General features: G+C 47.4%; 1 protein-coding gene across 5 annotated transcripts in view; it reads right to left on the bottom strand.

Moving 5' to 3' along the window:
• Positions 1-19,629, bottom strand: part of LOC137425092 (interleukin-17 receptor B-like) — a 68,619-nt gene that overhangs the window by 36,595 nt on the left and 12,395 nt on the right. For 3 of the 5 annotated variants that reach the window (XM_068113126.2, XM_068113125.2, XM_068113124.2), the window contains exons 2-6: positions 12,759-12,887; positions 11,832-11,862; positions 11,470-11,604; positions 6,518-6,642; positions 4,988-5,099 (exon numbers count right to left, since the gene is read on the bottom strand). In XM_068113126.2, the coding sequence (XP_067969227.2) occupies positions 4,988-5,099; positions 6,518-6,642; positions 11,470-11,604; positions 11,832-11,862; positions 12,759-12,887 (532 nt within the window). The remainder of the gene's footprint in view (positions 1-4,987; positions 5,100-6,517; positions 6,643-11,469; positions 11,605-11,831; positions 11,863-12,758; positions 12,888-19,629) is intronic. The other 2 variants (XM_068113127.2, XM_068113129.2) reach the window with 1 other exon arrangement.

Genomic DNA, 19,629 nt, shown 5'->3' with positions numbered 1-19,629 from the left:
TCCTTGGGCGCCGTCCGGAGGCCCAGCAGGACCCAGGGGAGCCTGTCGACCCAGCCGCCGTCACGGAGGGTGGCCCGGAGCACGGCCTTCAATGAGCGGTGAAATCGCTCACACAGGCCGTTAGCCTGGGGGTGGTAGGCCGTGGTTCGGTGCAGCCGGACCCCGAGCCCCTGCGCGACCGCCCCCCAGAGCTCCGAGGTGAACTGGGGGCCGCGGTCGGACGAGATGTCTGAGGGGGCGCCGAACCGGGCGACCCAGGTGGCGATGAAAGCTTGAGCGATGTCCGCCGCCGTCGTCGACGCCAAGGGCACGGCCTCCGGCCACCGGGTGGTGCGGTCCACCATGGTGAGGACGTGGGTGAAACCCCGCGAGGGAGGCAGAGGTCCCACCAGGTCCACGTGGACGTGGTCAAACCGGCGTTCCGGCACCGTGAATGGGGCCAACGGGGCCTGGGTGTGCCGGTGCACCTTGGCGCGCTGGCACGCGAGGCACGTCCTGGCCCAGCCGCGGACGGCCTTCCGGAGGCCAAGCCAGACGAACTTGTCGGCGATCAACCTTTGGGAGGCCCTCGCGCCCGGGTGGGACAGGCCGTGGATGGCGTCAAACACCTGGCGCTGCCAGCCCGCGGGCACGATGGGGCGAGGCCGCCCGAGGGAGACGTCGCACAAGAGGGCCGCGCCCGCGCCGTCGAACGGCACCTCGGTGACGCGGAGGCCCGTGACGGCGGTCCGCAAGGCCTGGACGTTGGGGTCAACGGCCTGGTCCGCTGCCATCCGGGCATAGTCGATGCCGAGGTGGACTGCGTGGGCGACGGCCCGGGAAAGGCAATCCGCCACCGGGTTGTCCTTCCCCGCGACGTGCCGGATGTCCGTCGTGTACTCGGACACGGCCGAAAGGTGACGCTGCTGCCGGGCCGACCACGGCTCGGTGACCTTGCCCATCGCGAAGATCAGCGGCTTGTGGTCGACGAAGGCCGTGAACGCACGGCCCTCGAGCAGATGGCGGAAGTGCCTGACCACCAAGTGAAGCCCGAGCAACTCGCGGTCGAAGGTACTGTAACGGCGTTCGGGCGGGCGAAGCTGCCGGCTAAAGAACGCCAGCGGTTGCCAAGCTCCACGCACCCATTGCTCGTGCACCGTGCCCACCGCGTAGTCCGAGGCGTCGGTGGTGAGGGCGATCGGTGCATCGGGCGCCGGGTGCGTGAGCATGGTGGCATTAGCCAAGGCGAGCTTCACGCCGTGAACACCGTGTCCATCTGCTCGGTCCAGGTAACGTCGCCTTTGCCCGGCGTACCTCGGAGAGCTTCGTGCAGGGGGCGCAGGAGCTGGGCGATACGGGGCAGGAACCGATGGTAAAGGTTCACCATGCCCAGGAACTCCTGCAGCCCTCTGATCATGCGGGGGCGCGGAAACCCCTTCACCGCCTCCACCTTGGCCGGCAGGGGGACGGCTCCGTGCCTGGTGACACGGTGCCCCAGAAAATCGATTACGGCGATGCCGAACCGGCACTTTGCGGGGTTCACAATCAGGCCATGCTGGCCCAGGCGTTCGAAGAGCATGTGGAGGTGGCGTAGGTGCTCTTTGCGGGACGCGCTGGCGACGAGGATATCGTCCAGGTAGACGTAGACAAAATCCAAGTCGCGCAGGACGCTGTCCATCAGTCGCTGGAACGCCTGAGCCGCATTCTTCAGACCGAAGGGCATCCGCAGGAACTCGAAGAGTCCGAATGGCGTGATGACCGCCGTCTTCGGGACGTCCTCCGGCCTGACGGGGACCTGATGGTAGCCGCGTATGAGGTCCACCTTCGAGAAGAAGGACATGCCCGCCAAACGGGCAGAAAAGTCCTGAATGTGGGGGACGGGGTAGCGGTCGGGAGTGGTGGCGTCATTGAGACGGCGATAGTCCCCGCACGGTCGCCATCCCCCGCCGGGCTTCGGCACGATGTGCAGCGGCGACGCCCAAGCACTCTCCGAGCGCCGAACGATGCCGAGTCGCTCCAGGGTAGCGAACCCCGCTTTTGCCACCGCCAGCTTCGTCGGCTCGAGGCGGCATGCCCGGGCGTAGACCGGTGGCCCGACGGTGGGGATGTGATGGGCCACCCCGTGCTTGACGGCCCCCGCCGAGAAGGTGGGCCGCGTGAGGGCCGGGAAGCCGGCGAGGAGGTGGGTGAATTCGTCCGCTGCCGGAAGCCTACAGATCAACGTGGCCGGAACCGAACCGTTCGGCAAGCCGCTTGGCAAGCCGCTCGGCGAGCCGCTCGTTGAGCTGCTCGACGAGCTGGGCAGCGCACAAGCGAGCGAGCTGAACGTCTCGGCCTGGACAAGACGTCTGCGCTTTACGTCGACCAGGAGCCCATTAGCGCACAGGAAGTCCGCGCCAAGCAGTGCCATGGGCACGTCGGCGGTGACGAACGTCCATCGGAAAACCTGCCCTCCGAACTGCAGAGAGAGGCAGCGTTTTCCGTATGTACGGATGGGCGTCCCGTTCGCGGCAAGCAGGGCGGGGCCCCCGCCCGCGGTGTGCTTGTCTGACGTACCGGCGGGAACGACACTCACCTGTGCTCCCGTGTCGCACAGGTAACGGCGCCCGGATAAGGTGTCCGTTATGAACAGCAGGCTGCTCGAACGGCCGGCGCTCATCGCCACTATTGAGCGCCGGCCCAGGTGTTTCCCGACCTGTTGAAGGAGCATGGCGGATGACACTGCCGAGCCTCGTGGCCAAACTTGGCGTGGAACCAGCACCAGGTGGTGGAGCTGGAGGAGTGCGGCTGGCTCTGCCAGGCCGGTGGAGTTGGCGGTTTTCCCCGCGGTGGCGGTTTTCGCCGCGGCGGTGGGCGGGGCATGGCGGCGGTCACGAGGTGCGTATCAGCATGCTGCGTATGCTGTGTAAGCTGATGCTGTGGATCAGCAGCATCAGCCTCGAGGTCCGTGACGGCCGCACCGACTCTCGCCCGCGTATCCGAAGCCACGAAGTACCTGTCCGCCTCGGCTGCCAATGCTCGGGGTTCCGTTAGCACGGTCCCGGCCAACGCGAGGCGAACCTGCGCTGGAAGTTGGCGACGGAAAAGCGCCCGGAATAGAGAACCGGGGGCTTTGTTGCCCAACAGTGACAGCATATGGTCCATTCGGACCGACGGGTGCGTGTCGCCGAGCTCGGGGAGATCCAGGAGGCGGTCGGCCCGTGCGTCGTCCGTGAGGCCGAACGTGGCTAGGAGTAGCCGCTTGAGTGCCTCTTACTTGTGGCCGTCCGGTGGGTGGCGAAGGACGGACACAACTCGAGCGGCCGTGCCGGGCCCGAGGGAGGCGACGACGTGGCAGTAGCGCGTGCCGTCGCCGGTGAGGCGCCGAAGCTGAAATTGGGCTTTGGCTTGGACGAACCAGACTTCGGCCTGGGCCTCCAAAAATTCGGGAAGTTTAATCGACATTGCGTTGTTGTTTGCCATTGCAATGGCGTCGTGTTCGGAAGGATCGCTACGGCAGATCCAACGTCGAGGTCACCATATGAAGCGCGATGCTGCGCGTGCTAATGCTTACGCAAGGAGCAAGCGGACAATGCGGTTCATAAAAGAGTCTTTATTGAAAGTACTCAAACTGCAGCACTGAGCTGCTCCGGGCTGCGCGGCCCGTGTATATCTTGAGGCCACGCCTCTCTCTCGGGCGTGGCCGCCGCCCACTTGGTGCGCGGAATGATGTCACCACGCCAGTGGGCTTTCGTGTCCGCCACATTACTATAATTCACCAAATGTCCGTCCGTCTGTCTGTCCGTTCAAAGGTACCGTAAAAACTGCTGAACCGATCGCAACGATATTTTGGGTGGGTAATCCTGGGATCTCCAGGAGTAAAATAGGCTATTTAGTTTTTCCAACTTCAGCTTTGGTCTCCAGCATTCTCAGGTTTTGACTCCCGCATAACATTCGCGTTCGCATAACGTTAATTGTGACGATGTTGTTTTGCCGAGTGCCGCACAAACGGCTGCACCGATTGGACTCGGTGACCTCGGACAAAGACCTTTTATAAGGACATGGATTGAATCTCTGCTTGAGAGAATTCCAGCCCCCTCCCCGCCATCACGGCCGTCTCTCCAACGCACAATCCCACGAGATATGTGGAAAGGACGACCCAAAACCAATATAAACATCATTAAACATCATTCGTATATAAACATCATTAAAAGTAAATAATGACCACGGCCAAAGTTCAAACGACGTTTAATCTCTACATGAGAGAATTCCACACAGCTATTTGGGCGGTGTATACATTAACAGATCGCGATCACGATTTGAAACACGATGGAATAATATTTATCGATATGAACAGTGATGTGGCTTTTATTGAAATTCTACAAATACCGTTTCGATTTTGATGATTTGCGTGTGATATGATTTAACGGATGTTTATATATATCGTTTAAAATTAAAAAAACCCTTCAATTTCTGATATTTTGTCTTTTCAATTGGGCCCCCCAATTGAAGCCCCGCCCATAGGGTGGGTACCGTTGCTAGTAAATATAAATATAACAGTAAAATATTCATAAATATAACATATAATATAACATAAATATTCATAAATATATATATTTTAAAAATATTCATAAATTTTTCTTCACCCCCATGAAGGGTTACCCCCATGTTTTTTTTACCCCCATTTTACTTCATTTTAGTTACCCCCATTACCCCCATTTTACTTCACCCCCATGTTTCTTCACCTTCTTCACCCCCTTCCCATGCCTCCTCCCCCCAAGCCCTCTCCCTCCCACAGATCTCCTGATGTCCCTGTTCTCTGCTGTTGTATTTGTGTGCTTCCCTCTCTCTCCCCATCTCGTCTCCTGCTCCCTTTATTGTATGTTTTGTGTGTCCGTTTGTCTTTTTTGTGATTGATGTTAGTTCTTACACGAGCCTCGATCTTGTATACAAAAAAAAAGAAAAAAATGAGGCATTACTTTTGGACTAGGCCTCAGATAGCAAGTGAAACAGCGACATTGGAACGTACCTGGTGCTGTATAGAGGGTGTGCAGGGCACCGTTCCCATGTGGCATGTTGTACACATTGACTGTAACAGTTTCTCCAACGTTCACGGAGAAGCAATCATACATGAAGCTCCACTGCAGACAATAAATAGCACAGACAACCGCATATAACCACAATCAGGTCTCTCACGTGTGGCTGGCAGATACTTACTGGTCAATTCACCTGGTTATAGCTCATATTATCACCTACAGCTAATAATGTCAGTTGAAGCTCATATCAGCAATTTTTTTTTTTTACAAGATCGAGGCTCATGCAAGAGAAAAGTGACCAAAAATAGTAGATAACTACTCCAATTGTTTTTACCTGGCAGGAACGGCACTTACAGCAGTCCATCTCTTGACTGTTTCTTTTTTTTCAAATTTTAACTTTAATGTTTCGTGGTTTTAAATCTGACCTCCAGTTCGTGAGAAACTCCCTCTACATGTTGTTAGCGGGTGATGCCATCAGTGGGCAAAACTGAGAATACAGGTAAAGAGCAATCTGTCGTGTGTTCAGCAAGATACCTGTGCAACAATTTCAAGAGTCTCATGAATTTGCTCGTTTTCGTTAGAAAATAAAACATGACGTCATGTATGGCCATGTGTCTGTGTATTGGGGATTTCCTTCCACTACAATTCAAGTGCTTATTGAATCGACATAAACCTGTGTGAAATGTATTAACATATGACATGTAATGAAATATAAATATGACGTATTCAATTCAACACAAAATACCTTCTCAAGGCACTGTAAAGAGGAATTTGATGATTTAATTTTTTCCTGATGATGATTGTCCATCACCAAGGTAATGCAACCTGTCCAACGAATCCATAAGGTGTTTATATTTGATTCTGATGTGCCATACTTTGCCACAAAGCAGTTTCTTGGCAAGGGGTGGTTTGCCATTGCCTTCCCAGCAGTAGTTATGGCAGTTTACAGCTAGACTGAGATTCGAATACAGACTAGACAGCTTAGAGGTAGATGAGAGCTGCCAACCCATCTTTATGTTACTCAAACGTATATTAATGCCCCATTACGTCATATACTCAGTATACATCATAATAGTTGAAGTACGGTGCATGATCCTTATACACGTTCTGTAAAAGTGTCAGTTAATAGTAGCTATTCATTTGGAGCTTCAATCGCAATAAACAATAATAAATATGGCTAAGTAAGCAATAAAACAAAATTGGAGGAGCCATCTATTTATTACGTACGCAAATACGGCTGGAAAAAGTGTGACATTCTCTTGTCCTCCATTTACTAAGTGCTTCACCCTGTACATCCTTGCCATCCCCTTACTCCAGTCTCATCGTAACAATTGTTCCCATTCTCTCCCTACTCTCATTCGTCCTCTCAATTTTAAATGATTCCATTCAGAAGGTCCTTTGGCTTCCGCCTCCCGCGTGTACGTAATAAATGGATGGTCCGACGAGATGATTTCCCCACCCCTCCCTATAAAGTGTAACATATGCCGGATGGACGTGCACCTGGTCGACGCACACACACTTACCGGCTTTCCGTCGCTTGCGCTGCTCTGTGAGTGAATGGGGTGCTCAAAGCGCAGCCGTACACACGTGGACGTGAGGTCTTGGCGAAGCATCTGCACCATCGTGGAATTGACGAGCTGCACACTCGCTGCGAGAGGGACGGACGGAGAGCAAGTAGGTTACGGTACGTTCAAAGGAATTCCTCCTTCAAAGTGTCTCATAACCGCACATGTAGCATGCTGACAATGGCATCCAGCTGCTGTGCTCGACACTGTCGCTTCAGATGGTTCTTCCTTGCTCGTGTATAGGTCGACGGGCGTGACGAGCGAAGCCATATGGATGCTCATCAGATCCCGTCTGTTTGAAGCTTCATCATCAACATGCCATATTCCACTCGCATTCCCTTTGTGATGATGACTTCCCAAGCCTCCAGCCTCCATGTGAACACACTCAAGTTCAACATTTTCTTTTCCCACTCCCACTTGATTATCCAACTAGTTTCTGAATTTTGTCGAAGTTGACGATAACCCTGACATTTAGTAATCAATAACCATATGTTTCATATCCGACGCTAAATAACTTTAAAAAAAAATTCATCCCGAATTCATCTTGGTTGGGGAATTGTTGCATTTTCAAAATTAGAAAATGGTTCAATTGTATATTATAAATTCCTGCCATAACCAGCAGAGGGCACTGCATCGGCGGCACAGCCACAGCCACAGCCAATGATGCCACCCCACAGCCTTGTACTGCATACAAATGATGAAGAAGAAGAAGTACAGGTACATTTTGCAGGGTTGTTGCAAGTTCTAAATAGTTTTACTAACAACTAGCGAGGTACCCATGCCTCACACGGGCGAGAGCCCAAATGCAAACAGAAAATGCAGAAACGGTGAATGCCAAACGATGAACCAATAAATTCCACATTCCTGTGCCGCCTTCAGTGGAATGTTAGGCGTGGACAGCCGGTTCGTGAAGGCCTTGGGCAAAAAACGGTGAATGGCAAACCATGAACCAATGAGAACGGTACTTGGTAGAGAGCATACCCTTGGCCTGGCTGAACAATTTGCATTTGATATCCCACTGATAGGTCGGATGTGGATCCGGACCTGAGCCCATATCTAATCGGCTTGTTTTTGTCGCTTACCCAACCCATCCACCAAGTTTTGTTATAAGTCGTCCACAACTTTTTGAAATATCATGCCATACAGTCACATGAAAAAGTAAGTACACCCCATGTAGGGTTTTGACTTTTTCAACATATTTTAACATACAGCTATTTGATCTTTATTTCAACAATATTGATAGATAAAAGTGATATAATATAACAAATGTCATGAAACATTTACATTTTGTAGTCCATTGTATAATTTAAATAAACATAAATGCAAATTTCGCATGTGGAAAAAGTAAGTACACCCCCACATTTATCACTACTTCAAATACCTAAAATGAGAATCAGGTGCACCAGCTCAGGTGCAAATGATTAGAACATCGTTAGAGAGGATCTTGGAGGAACCTGTCTTATTTAAACCGCAGACATTTAGTTTGGTTTGCTCTTTGTTGTTGAAGTGTGTGGCGTCACCATGCCTAGATCAAAAGAGCTCTGAGGCCTTCATAAAGAAGGTTATCTATGCCTACGAGTCTGGGAAGGGATTTAAAAAGATCTCCAAACAATTTGAAATCAATCATTCCACTGTCCAGAAGATCATCTACAAGTGGAGAAGATTCCAAACAACTGCCAACTTGTTCAGGCCAGGCCGCCCCAGCAAGTTCAGCACGAGAGCAGACCGCAAGATGCTGAAAGAAGTCTCCAAGAACCCCAGAATGTCATCACGGGACCTACAGGTAGCTCTTGCCACTGTTGATCTCAAAAGTGCACGAGTCTACCATTAGAAAGAGGCTGTACAAATTTGATCTACGTGGGAGGTGTGCCAGGAGGAAACCTTTGCTGTCCAGAAAGAACATCAGGGCAAGACAAAAGTTTGCTAAAGAACACCTAGGCAAAGACCAGCACTTCTGGAACAATGTGCTCTGGACAGATGAGTCAAAGGTAGAGCTATTTGGCCACAGCAACAGAAGACATGTTTGGCGAAAACCAAAGACAGCATTTGACCACAAGAACCTGATACCAACTGTAAAGCATGGTGGTGGAAATATTATGGTTTGGGGCAGCTTTGCTGCATCAGGGCCTGGGCAGCTCACCATCATAGATTGCACTATGAGTTCTTCATTGTACTAGAGGGTGCTTGAGGATAATTTGAGGCCATCTGTCGGAAAGTTGAAGCTCAACCGAAGGTGGACCTTGCAACATGACAATGACCCTAAACATACCAGTAAATCCACCAAGGAATGGCTGAAAAGAAAGAAATGGAGGGTTCTGGAATGGCCAAGTCAAAGCCCGGATCTAAATCCCATCGAGATGTTGTGGGGGGATTTGAAACGAGCTGTGCATGCAAGAAACCCCCCAAACATCGCACAGCTGAAAGAATTCTGCATGGAGGAGTGGGCAAACATTTATCCCAGTCGGTGTCAGAGACTGATAGACAGTTATAAGAAACGCCTACTTGATGTTGTTTCTGCCAAAGGGGCCAATACCACCCATTAGAGCCAAGCGTGTACTTACTTTTTCCACATGCAAAATTTGCATTTATGTTTATTTAAATTATACAATGGACTACAAAATGTAACTGTATCATGATATTTGTTATATTATATCACCTTTATCTATCAATGTTGTTGAAATGAAGATCAAATAGCTTTATGTTGAAATATGTTTAAAAAGTCAAAACTTTACATGGGGTGTACTTACTTTTTCACGTGACTGTATATCGTTTTTGACCCTATATTTTTGGCTACAACAGCTCAATGGTGAAGAATCACTTAAAAATTATTGTATCCGGATCCGGATTCAAATATTTATCAAAATCAATTAAATTGATGATTTTGAAGTTTGACATTGAGTTGACATTTGACCTTTTGACCTAAAAAATAAATTATTTTCCAATTCAGTGACTCAATTCGCAAATGGTGTTCAACTTTCACAGCCATCGGATGAAATATGACGATTTAAGAAATTTGACCTCAAAATCAATAGGCTTCTCAGTTAAGACTACCTACACAACTTGGTAAAGTTTCATGACGATCAGTTTATAACTGTGACCTGTAGGTGATTGACATACAGACAAACAAGAAATCTGTCATGCATATCACGATACCTGCAAAATCCCTAAAATAAGTTGTTTACCTTTTGGCTGATGTTGACCTCAAAAATCATTTGTGACCTGATATGCAAATCCTCTTCAAATTTCAAGTCAATCAGATGAAAATTGAGGATTTTAGACATTTCACAAAGTTGTTGACCTTTGGCCTATTTTTGGTCTACCTTTGGTCTATGTTGACCTCAAAAATAATTGTTGGTTGAATTCAGTGACCAGATATGCAAATCCTCTTCAAATTCCAAATAAATCCGATGAAAATTGAGGATTTTAGACATTTCATGATGTTGTTGACCTTTGGCCAATGTTGACCGTTGGCCTATGTTGACCTTTGGCCTATGTTGACCTTTTGATCTGAAAATCAATAGGATTCTTCCTTATGACCAACTAACTGTACCACTTGGTGATGTTTTGTGAAGATCGGTTTAAAATTCTGACCTGTAGGCGACTGACATACAGACAAACAGACCAAGCGGACAAACAAACAAACAGAACTAGAAATCGGTCAGAGACCGAGGATTTGCCGGAATGTACTTTTTTTTTATTGGCCTTGAGTTTGACCTTTCAAGGTCACTCAAGGTCAAAGGTCATGGTGCCAAATGAAATGTCGTACGTGACTTCCTATATCTCGGTAACAGTAAGTGTATGCATATCTCTTGTACTTTTAGAGTTATAATGGTTTGAAATATATTTTAAATGAAAACTCGACCCCCCTGATTTCACGTTTTGGGTGACCTTGAGCTTGACCTTGGGCCGAGAGAGTTAAAAATTGGGCACAGTCTATTTCAGGGCAAGGCAAATATGTGTGTAAAGTATGGCGATGCTATGTGTAACGATGTAGACGTAGTACTGCGCACAAACAGACAAACAGACAGACAGACAGACAGACAGACAAACCAAGCAACATACTTGCCGGAATTTTTTCTGGCAAGTAATAAAGCAAGACCAACCAATATACAGGTACTTGAGAAATCTTCGATTTTGCGAGTAATAAAAACTTGGTAATGAACACACCAATGAAAGTGCTGGGGTGTGTTCATTACCAATCAGCTAGTCCTAATCCTAGTAGATGTACCTCGTCCTAGTGTATTCTTTATTAACTCGGTGTAACATTGAATGGAGTCCATGTATTAATGCATTTTCATGTACAGTATTTGTGTTTTTGGGGGATGTTTTGGGTCTAAATATTTTTTGTGCCCAGGGCCCCAAAAATGTTAATCAGCCTCTGCCCACTTCATCTCCCTTAATATTATGCATGCCCAGATATATAGCATGAAATCTCAAAAAGTTGTGGACGGATTCAACTAAACTTGGGGGATGAGTTGGGTAGGTGAAAGAAGAAGCCGATTCGATTTTGGTTCAGGTGTAGATGCAGATCTGGCCAATCAGTAGGATACAAAACGTAAACAGTTAAGCCAGGTGGAGGTGTGTGTTCTACCAAGTACCATTCCAGTTGACCATTTGAACTTTTACAAGGAACTTCACTGCAGGAGGATGCCATTTGGGCCATGAAGCCTCCACAATCGTGCCCACATTAAAATAGTTATACAAAATGTCTGTATTACTGCATTTGTATGTACTGGGCTGATGACCCTTCGGCCACCTTTATTTTTGATGACAAAGACTGCTTTATCGGACTGGACTTCATCTACAAAGGGATGTATATATATACCAGCTGCTGCTTTTACTCCTTCACAGAATTGTCCGAGTTTGAAGAGGCAATGTTCCGTTAAATGTGAAATGAGGGTCCAACGTACCATCCACCGAGAGCTGCCAGGATATCCTGAGCCAGAGGTGGCCATCCCGCTGACGCGTGGATATGTTGAGGTTCCGAGGGGCGCTAGGGGGGCGCTCGTCCCATGGAGATATTTCACGGTGTGCTTGGGTGCATGCTGCAAGCACACAAGAGGACAATCATTGCTCACTGCGATTACAAGGAGCGATCACGTGACCTGCCAAAAAAAACTTGTGCCAACCCACGTGATCACCCATTGCACAGCTCTTCTATGGCAACATTTAGCATCACTGAAAAAAATATGAAAGCTATCGATAAAAACAAAATAAACTACAGTACTCCAACGCATTGCTTCACGTGGAAATCATGAAATGTATTGTGCACCTGGATCTGCGATGACTTCACAGCCAAGTCCCTGCGCAGGAGACAGGCAAAAATGGAACCATTAAGATCACAACATTTCAAAAGCAAAATGTCAGGATATTAGAACAACAGCTATTATATTTGCTGGGAGAGTTTTCGGTTTTAAATGTCAGCATCTACATTAATCCCCATTTCGAGAAATCTCACTTCCGTGATTTGTTGCAAAGTCCAAGTAGCAGTTGCGTAAAAGTTATCTGGTACAGGTCCTAATAATGTGCACAGGAAGTGTATATTATGACAGTCAACTTAAGTCTTGATTTGAAGCTTCAGGATGAAAAGGTTTATATCCACATGAGTCTGAACATAGGGAAACAAACTTCTGGCTGTGCTTTTCTTCCTTCCATGACAATTAATCACAGCGAAGTTAAAAGGGGTTAGTTGTTGTACATCACAGCATAATACATGAACATCTCCAACAAAGACCTCTTGAGGTGAAGTACTCATCCATCAATGCAAACAGTCAGTGTATTCCCATGACCTCCAAATGCTATTTGACGTTGAATGGTTTTTGAGATTTTCCAGAGAACACAAATGACCTATGTCCATTTTTTTCCTTCCCAATTCATCAGTAGTTTTGATAAAGTGAACCTCATACAATAATGGCAGTTATTGATAAATTGAGTGTAACCTTAGCACAACAATAACTTTTGAAAATGGGTAAGGGACAGGCTTTCGCTCACATTTATTATACTAGCAGCAACATAACAGGAAGAAGATAGCAAATTTGAATATATTACCAAACTTCGGAGTGCCCCTGTTATATCATGATTCAACTTAATGTAGAATGTATATACATATAGTGGCAAAGAGTGAAGGTCTGTAAATGGAACATTAGAGCACCTCTTTCGTGTGCTAGCTTGCAAGAGGCCTTTGGACAAGGCCGAGTACCTGCAGGCCTTCCTTGCCTGGGTTACAGCGAAGAGGTCGGCAGCAAGACGTTGGATGTTCCCTCCTGCAGATGAACTTCTTAGTCAGTGGCGAAGATACTTGCTGGCACGCGGAATAACATTTTGAAGTCTACGGGTGGCAGCAACTAAGCCACGAGTGTGGTTACTGCGGGGCAGCTCCTGTACTTCCCAGTCATGACACTTTAGTGTGCCACTGGATCCAGATACCAGGAGACCAGAGAGAGCAACTGCTGGTGGCACAACAGCAGTTGTTCTTTAGTACTGTGCAAGACATGGAGGTGTTGGGTAAGCCCTATGGCGACAGAGGGAACGTGATGGCAGTATGCTTGAGGAGCTGGGAGTTGCTAACTGAAGCTCTGCACATAGACAGACTAAGCGTGATGGTCGCGTGCTTGTTGAATGAGTGACAACAGCATGTGGCAGCTGTCTATGTGTAGAGGCAACCCTATTTAGGGATAGCATTGCCTGCCCTCGCAAGTGAAGCTCCTAGAAAAGGTGTGGTAAAGAAAGCTCACTCAACATCAACCTGATTGGCTATCTGCAGTCACTGGCGTCACTGGGCGGTGCGGGGGGTGCGGACCGCACCGGGTGACACTATCAGAGGGGGTGACACCAAATTTTTGCAGTGTATCAGCAGAACTTTATTAATTATTATAAAAATATCTCGGTAGTTACTCCTCAGTCACATTTGCTCTAAGGCTAGGATACGGCGGCCGTACCCCCCCTAAATTGACAGAAACGTGCGGCGGCCGCAGAGTTTCTGAGGTGGCCTCAGGGTGGCCCTAGGGCATATGGCTATCTTTTACAGGCCGTAGGGGTCGCCGTGGAATTATAGCGCGGAGTTATAACTTTTTTCATTTCTAGGGTGGCCGTAGCAATTCGACAAGCCGTAGCCATGACGATATGAGATATGATATATAATACATATGAAACAGAACTGGTATATATACCCACTCGTTACCGTCCGTCTGGCCGCACGTTTGCCTTAGGGCCCCCCTGCGGTCGCCTTGCGGGCACCTTGAGGCTACCTTGCGTCTGCCTTGAAAATTCTATGGCCGCCGCAGGGATGCCCTAAGGTCACCGTGCGACATCAAATCAAAGACCGTACGGCACCCCCATGTTTTCGGTCTCCACAATTTCTAAATACCCCGTGCGGCTACCCGAAAAATAAAAACATATGTGACTGCTACATTGTGTGACCGTGGAAATACTGCGGCCGCCCTATAATTGCTAGTGGCCGTAGATTTTTTAGACCCTACGGCCGCCGAGCCAAATGTGACTGAAGCATTAGTTATAACAACAAACATTTTCCATAAGCCCAGCTTACATGTATCAATATACCCACAAGGCTAAAACTCTATGCTAATTTACTTTTTGAACCTTCTAATGCGCTCCGGTCAGAGCGGTCATTATTACCCAATTACAATGACGCTTCGAATCACGTGGTTTCGTCTGCAAGCGCGAGAGGCGATCATGTGGTGACGCGATTTGTAGCGGCCATGTTTGTTCTACGAACCGGAGAACATCGTGCTGAGAGTAAACACTGAAGTCTTGCGAGAGATTAATTAAGGATCCATAGTTGGTATGTAATCGGTAATCTCATTCGTGTCCGTGATACTTAAAACGTTTATCACTTTGGTCGTTTATAGGACATTTGTTTCTTTAGCTGGAAGAATTCGATTTGATGTGTAATCATTGTTAACGGTCCGTGTTCGCCATTGCTGTTTTCTCGTACAGAACGACAAGAAGTGTAATTGTTTGTATCAAAGCCGAATTTGTGAATTGCAATTTTTGTAGCTTGTAATGAGATCTGTCGGTAATTTCACATGAATCTTCACAAGGAAGATGAATCTTCATTGAATAAAGGGAACTTTCTTGAGATGGTTGAGATGCTTTCAAAATATGATCCAGTGCTGAAAGAGCACCTAATGAGATTAAAGCGCAGCACATGTAAACTTAAAGTATCAGTCTCTTATCTTGCACCAAACACTCAGAACGAGTTTATAAGTGCCCTGGCTAATCATGTGAAGGAGAAGCTTGTCATGGACATAAAGTCTGCAAAGTACTTTGGGATCATGTTCGACAGCACACCTGACATATCACATACTGACCAGATGTCCGAAGTGATCAGATATGTAAAAATCAACAATAGGAAAGTTGAAGTGAAAGAAGTATTTCTAGGATTTTTTTCCTTTAAAGGGGGAAAAAGCTGCTGACCTCAGTTCTGACATTCTTTTAAAAAACTGGAAAGTGATGGACTGGACATAATGATGTGCCGCACTCAAGGTTATGATAATGCTGCCACTATGGCTGGAATCCATGGAGGTGTTTTTAATGGATGTGTGGACTATTCGCTTAACTTGTGCGTCAGCACTCTTTTGCTGAAGATGCATCGTGTGTGACATTTTTTGGAACTCTTGAGACAATGTTTTCTTTCTTTGCTGCTTCCACCAATCGATTGGATGTGTTAATTGACCATACTGGAGTGTCATTGAAAAGACTATCAACAACATGCTGGAGTGCTCATCATGATGCAGTTAAGCCAGTTAAAGAAAAGTTTGATAAGTTTGTGGCTGCGATTGAAGATCTTTGTGATCCACATGAAAATTTGGACACAAGAGGAGCAGCACAAGGTCTTTTGCCTGCTGTCTGTGATTTCACTTTTCTGTGCTACCTGTACTTCTGGTGTGATGTACTTCAGGAAGTGAATCTTACACAGCAGTACCTGCAGACTAAGGGCTTAACTCTCGACAAGGTGGTGGCAAAGCTGGAGGTGCTAAGACTTTTTCTGCACGAGGAGTGCAGTTACCTAGTGGAGCATGGAATTGAACAGGCGCTTTTAAAATCAGACGAATATGGAATTGCAGCAGAGAGAAGAGCCAGGTTCAAGAAGAGGATGGCAGGGGAGTAGGCAAGCGATGCTGGACGCACTCTATGAATGAATGAATGAATGATCGTTTTAAGGCCATTTTCCCCGCTGGAGCGGGGGTTATAGCCTTGCGGGCCCCATGACAATCATGGTTCCCTGTTTGAGGCAATGTTTTTTATGGCCGGATGCTCTTCCTGACGCCAACCCTTGGTCGCCTCTTACGATGCGCAGGGATACGGTGTACCTATTCTAAATCGGGGTTCACACCGTGATCATTCATCCCAGCAAGCTGGTACTCAATTTGTCGACCTCGGAATTTTCCTTTACCACCCTGGCGTTAATTTAGCGATCGATCGGGATTCCAGATCAGACGAAGAGCCATCAGGGAAGTAGCAGCCATGTTTGAGGCTGTTCAAGTGAAGAGTCTCATATCTGCCACTGAAGAAGAGTTAAAGGTGTCCATTCCAGAATTGACCACTTTCTATGATGAGGTATCCGAGAGTGAGCTTTTAATAGAAATACCAAGGCTGAGAAGGCACCTGAAAGCAGCAGAGATTGATCTGGAAGAAGCCAAAGATTGGGCAACATTAGACGTTTTGACATTCGTAGCTGAATGGGACTACGTAGAATCTCTCCCAACCCTTTCGCTAAGCCTAAAATTATTTCTGACGATCTGTGTCTGTGGCTTCATGTGAGAGGAGCTTTTCAAAGCTGAAACTTATAAAGAACTATTTGCGATCTACCATGGGACAGTCATGGCTTTCCGATCTTGCGATATTATCAATTGAAAGTGATTTGGCGAAAGGCATTGATTTCGATGAAGTGATTCGCAAGTTCGCAGCTTTGAAGGCCAGGAAAGGAAAGTATTGAATTCGTCGAGATGTTCACTAAGTGCTGAAATGCTTGTGTATTTGTTCCTGTTTATTTTTATGGTATTATTTCATTTATGAGTATATTTCCATATGCATTTGTCTATAAGTTCGACATTATTTGGGCCGTTGTTGCTTATGCAAACCTAATCCATTAATGTATCTCATGTAACAATAAAGTTTCACGTTAAAATCAACATAATTTTGATGTAGTTCTTAAACGTTTTTACTTCGAATTATATTGTTTTCTTACCGAATTTTCACTTTAACCACATGAAACTATGTAATTGTAAATACATTTAGGCTGTGCCTATGATATTGTAATTTAAAGGTGTAATTTTAATTTTGCTAGTTGTTTATGTCACAACTATTGTCATTACATTCAGTGATATACGGGAATTACGATTTACGAGTAACATAAGCACAAAAAACATTACGAAGGATTCTGTATGGTCTGGTACGGGAAGAGGGCCATGGGGGGTGGGGGGGATGACACCATGAGTTACCGCACTGGGTGACACCAACCCTAGTGACGCCACTGTCTGCAGTCAACGACCTTTCTCTTATGCGATACGAATATAAATAAAAACAGCAAAAAGATGACCCTGGCAACCTGGCATGTCCAGACACTTTTAGATAATGATAGTTCAGAGCGGCCAGAAAGAAGAACCGGAAATGTGACAAACAAACTTGCTCAACACAACAACAGGGGAGAATTGTTGTCGATGACTCAGTTGAGATGGTTGAGCAACAAAGAGATGATGAATATCAATGCTGTCGTCTCCAGTAGCACAAAGTTGGCAATAATAAACGACCGACAAACTTATTTTGCCCTCATTGACATCATCTGTTCACTTACAGATTTAGAAGCAAGTTCTTATCAAGACAATATCAAAATCATAATTTTATTGAGGAATTTCTGAAACCTCCTACCTACATTACAACATCCGCTGGGACCCCAAAACGTTCTACAGAAGGTTTGGCAGGGCTAACCCCAAAATTGAGGGAGTAGTTTTGGGACGGACAGACATATATTATATATACGTATGTATTGCTATGTCGGAAGGGTAGTGGTATGAAGAGCCAGATAGATCTGTGTAGGTAACGTGCTTCGTCTGTTGCGGTAAGAAATCTACCTTGTAATAAGTTTCATGTTTAGGCGATTTGTCGGCTAAGATGTATACCTGTGGACATACCAGGATGTTCGTGTGATAAGTAGAGTTAGGGATTAAAGAATAAAGCCCCTGTGTGTCCACACCTGGTAGCCAAACCTTTGTCCCGTATGGCAACGCACACCTGTAGACACTTAGTTAGGATCTCCTTAGTGCAACATTAAATGACTCCCTTCCCTGACAGTGACTTCGGAAGGAACAGGCAAAGAAACCAGGCCGGGGCACGGCCGATGATGACTGCCGCCAATTACACCTCTGACAGGCCTAACCACATCGAGTGCCATGCACTATCACCACGCTACACGCTACATGCTATCACCACGCTACATGCTACGAGCTATCGCCATGCTACGGTCCTGTGATTGGTCGGCGCGCTGGGCGCGAACCTCCAGCCGACGAGTGCGAGAGGCGCGAAGCTGGAAGGTTCGGTGAATGTCGCTGGTTGGTGGCGCGCCAAGGCTGACGTTGCCGAAAATGTTATTTAAGAGAGCGCCGAACGCCATTTTCGAGTCTTGCGCCATTTGAGTTGGTCTGGAGCGTCTCTTGCGGTTCGTGCTCTTGTTTGTGCAGCTAGTCTTTTTGGACATCCGGCGCTTCGTCTTGCGCAGCCCGAGTTGAGTTGAGATATAGCCCGAGTGGAGTTCACTTGCGTCTTGCATGTTTGCTTCGGGAGAGCTGGCTGGGACGTGGCAGGCCGATCGTGTGTGAAGATTGACCTCGCTTGGAGCCGCTAGCCTGCGTTGGACGCGCGCTGCTTTTCCTGCTGTGGGACCTCGTGGTACTTGGAGCGGTGCTCGGTTCTTTGGAGCTTGGAACAAGGCCTTGTGGCGCTTAGAGCGAGGCCTGGTGGTGCTCGGAGGCGGACGGAGAGGGCCGCGTGGGACATCGGCGGACACGACTACAAGACTGCATACAGATAAGCTCGCACCCCACATTCCCCAATTACACGTCGAACGTGTTCTTTTATTAATTTTTCCCTTGTCTTGTTTCTGAAGTGTGGGATCCCAAATTAGTTACTTTTATTTCATTGCCATCGCATTTCATTGTTACGGGTTCTGTTAATAAATCTTTATTTTTGTACATTTGAAATCCTGTTTATCGCGTGCATTCATTTCCCTGCAGCTGCCGTCGTTTCACCAAGGTAAACTTTTGCCGCAGCCTTCCATTTTCCTTCTTCCTCCCACGATATAGCCGAATCCTTGTTTGGTCGCCGCCTCCAATAAAACCGTTTAGGCCTATTCGCGGTCTCTGGTGTTAACCGGAGTCGTACGACAACTAGAGTCAGGAGAGCGATTGAACCCTAAAAAAAACTGGTCAGTAGTGGGATCGAACCCTAAAAAAAAATCGTGTCAGAGTGTGGAGAATTTGAACGCAAATTTTTTTAGTCAGAGGCGATACATTTGCATCGGCAATCGGTGCGTGAGACACTGACTGCGCGTCATTAAATTTAATTTTAGTCTGGTTGGAAAAGCCGTGCGGGAAAGCGACCTCCTTTACGGAGGAGGAGGTGAGCAGTATGGAAGAAGGGATGGAAGATGCGGGAATTCTTGGGGTCGGAAGTAGTTGGAGTGGAGCATAGTATTGGAACTTCCCTCTCTACGGAAGAGGTCCCGATAGATTACCAGGCCTTAATGGAATTTATGCGGGGAATGAAGGGGGACATTCAGGGATTGGATAACAAAATAGAGGCTCAGAGTGAGCGCAGTGAGCGACTAGAAAATAAAATTGATGGGTTAGAGGGGGAATTGAAGGCCCGGGGTGAACAATTGAAAGAAGGACGAACGAATGGTGCCAATGGGGCCCAGGAGCCGGGAATGGCAAAATTGGGAATTGCACCGGGAATGGCAATTTAAATAAATGGGGAAGTGGAGGGTTCCCTGTCTCGGAGCGATCGAGCCAGAAGACATGTCCTATGTCTTTCCAGGCCATGTTGAATTTAAT

Source organism: Myxine glutinosa, chromosome 4 (genome assembly GCF_964187855.1).
Source record: "Myxine glutinosa chromosome 4, kmMyxGlut1.1, whole genome shotgun sequence".
NCBI lineage: Eukaryota > Metazoa > Chordata > Myxini > Myxiniformes > Myxinidae > Myxine > Myxine glutinosa.
This window is presented reverse-complemented; position numbering and strand designations above follow the sequence as displayed.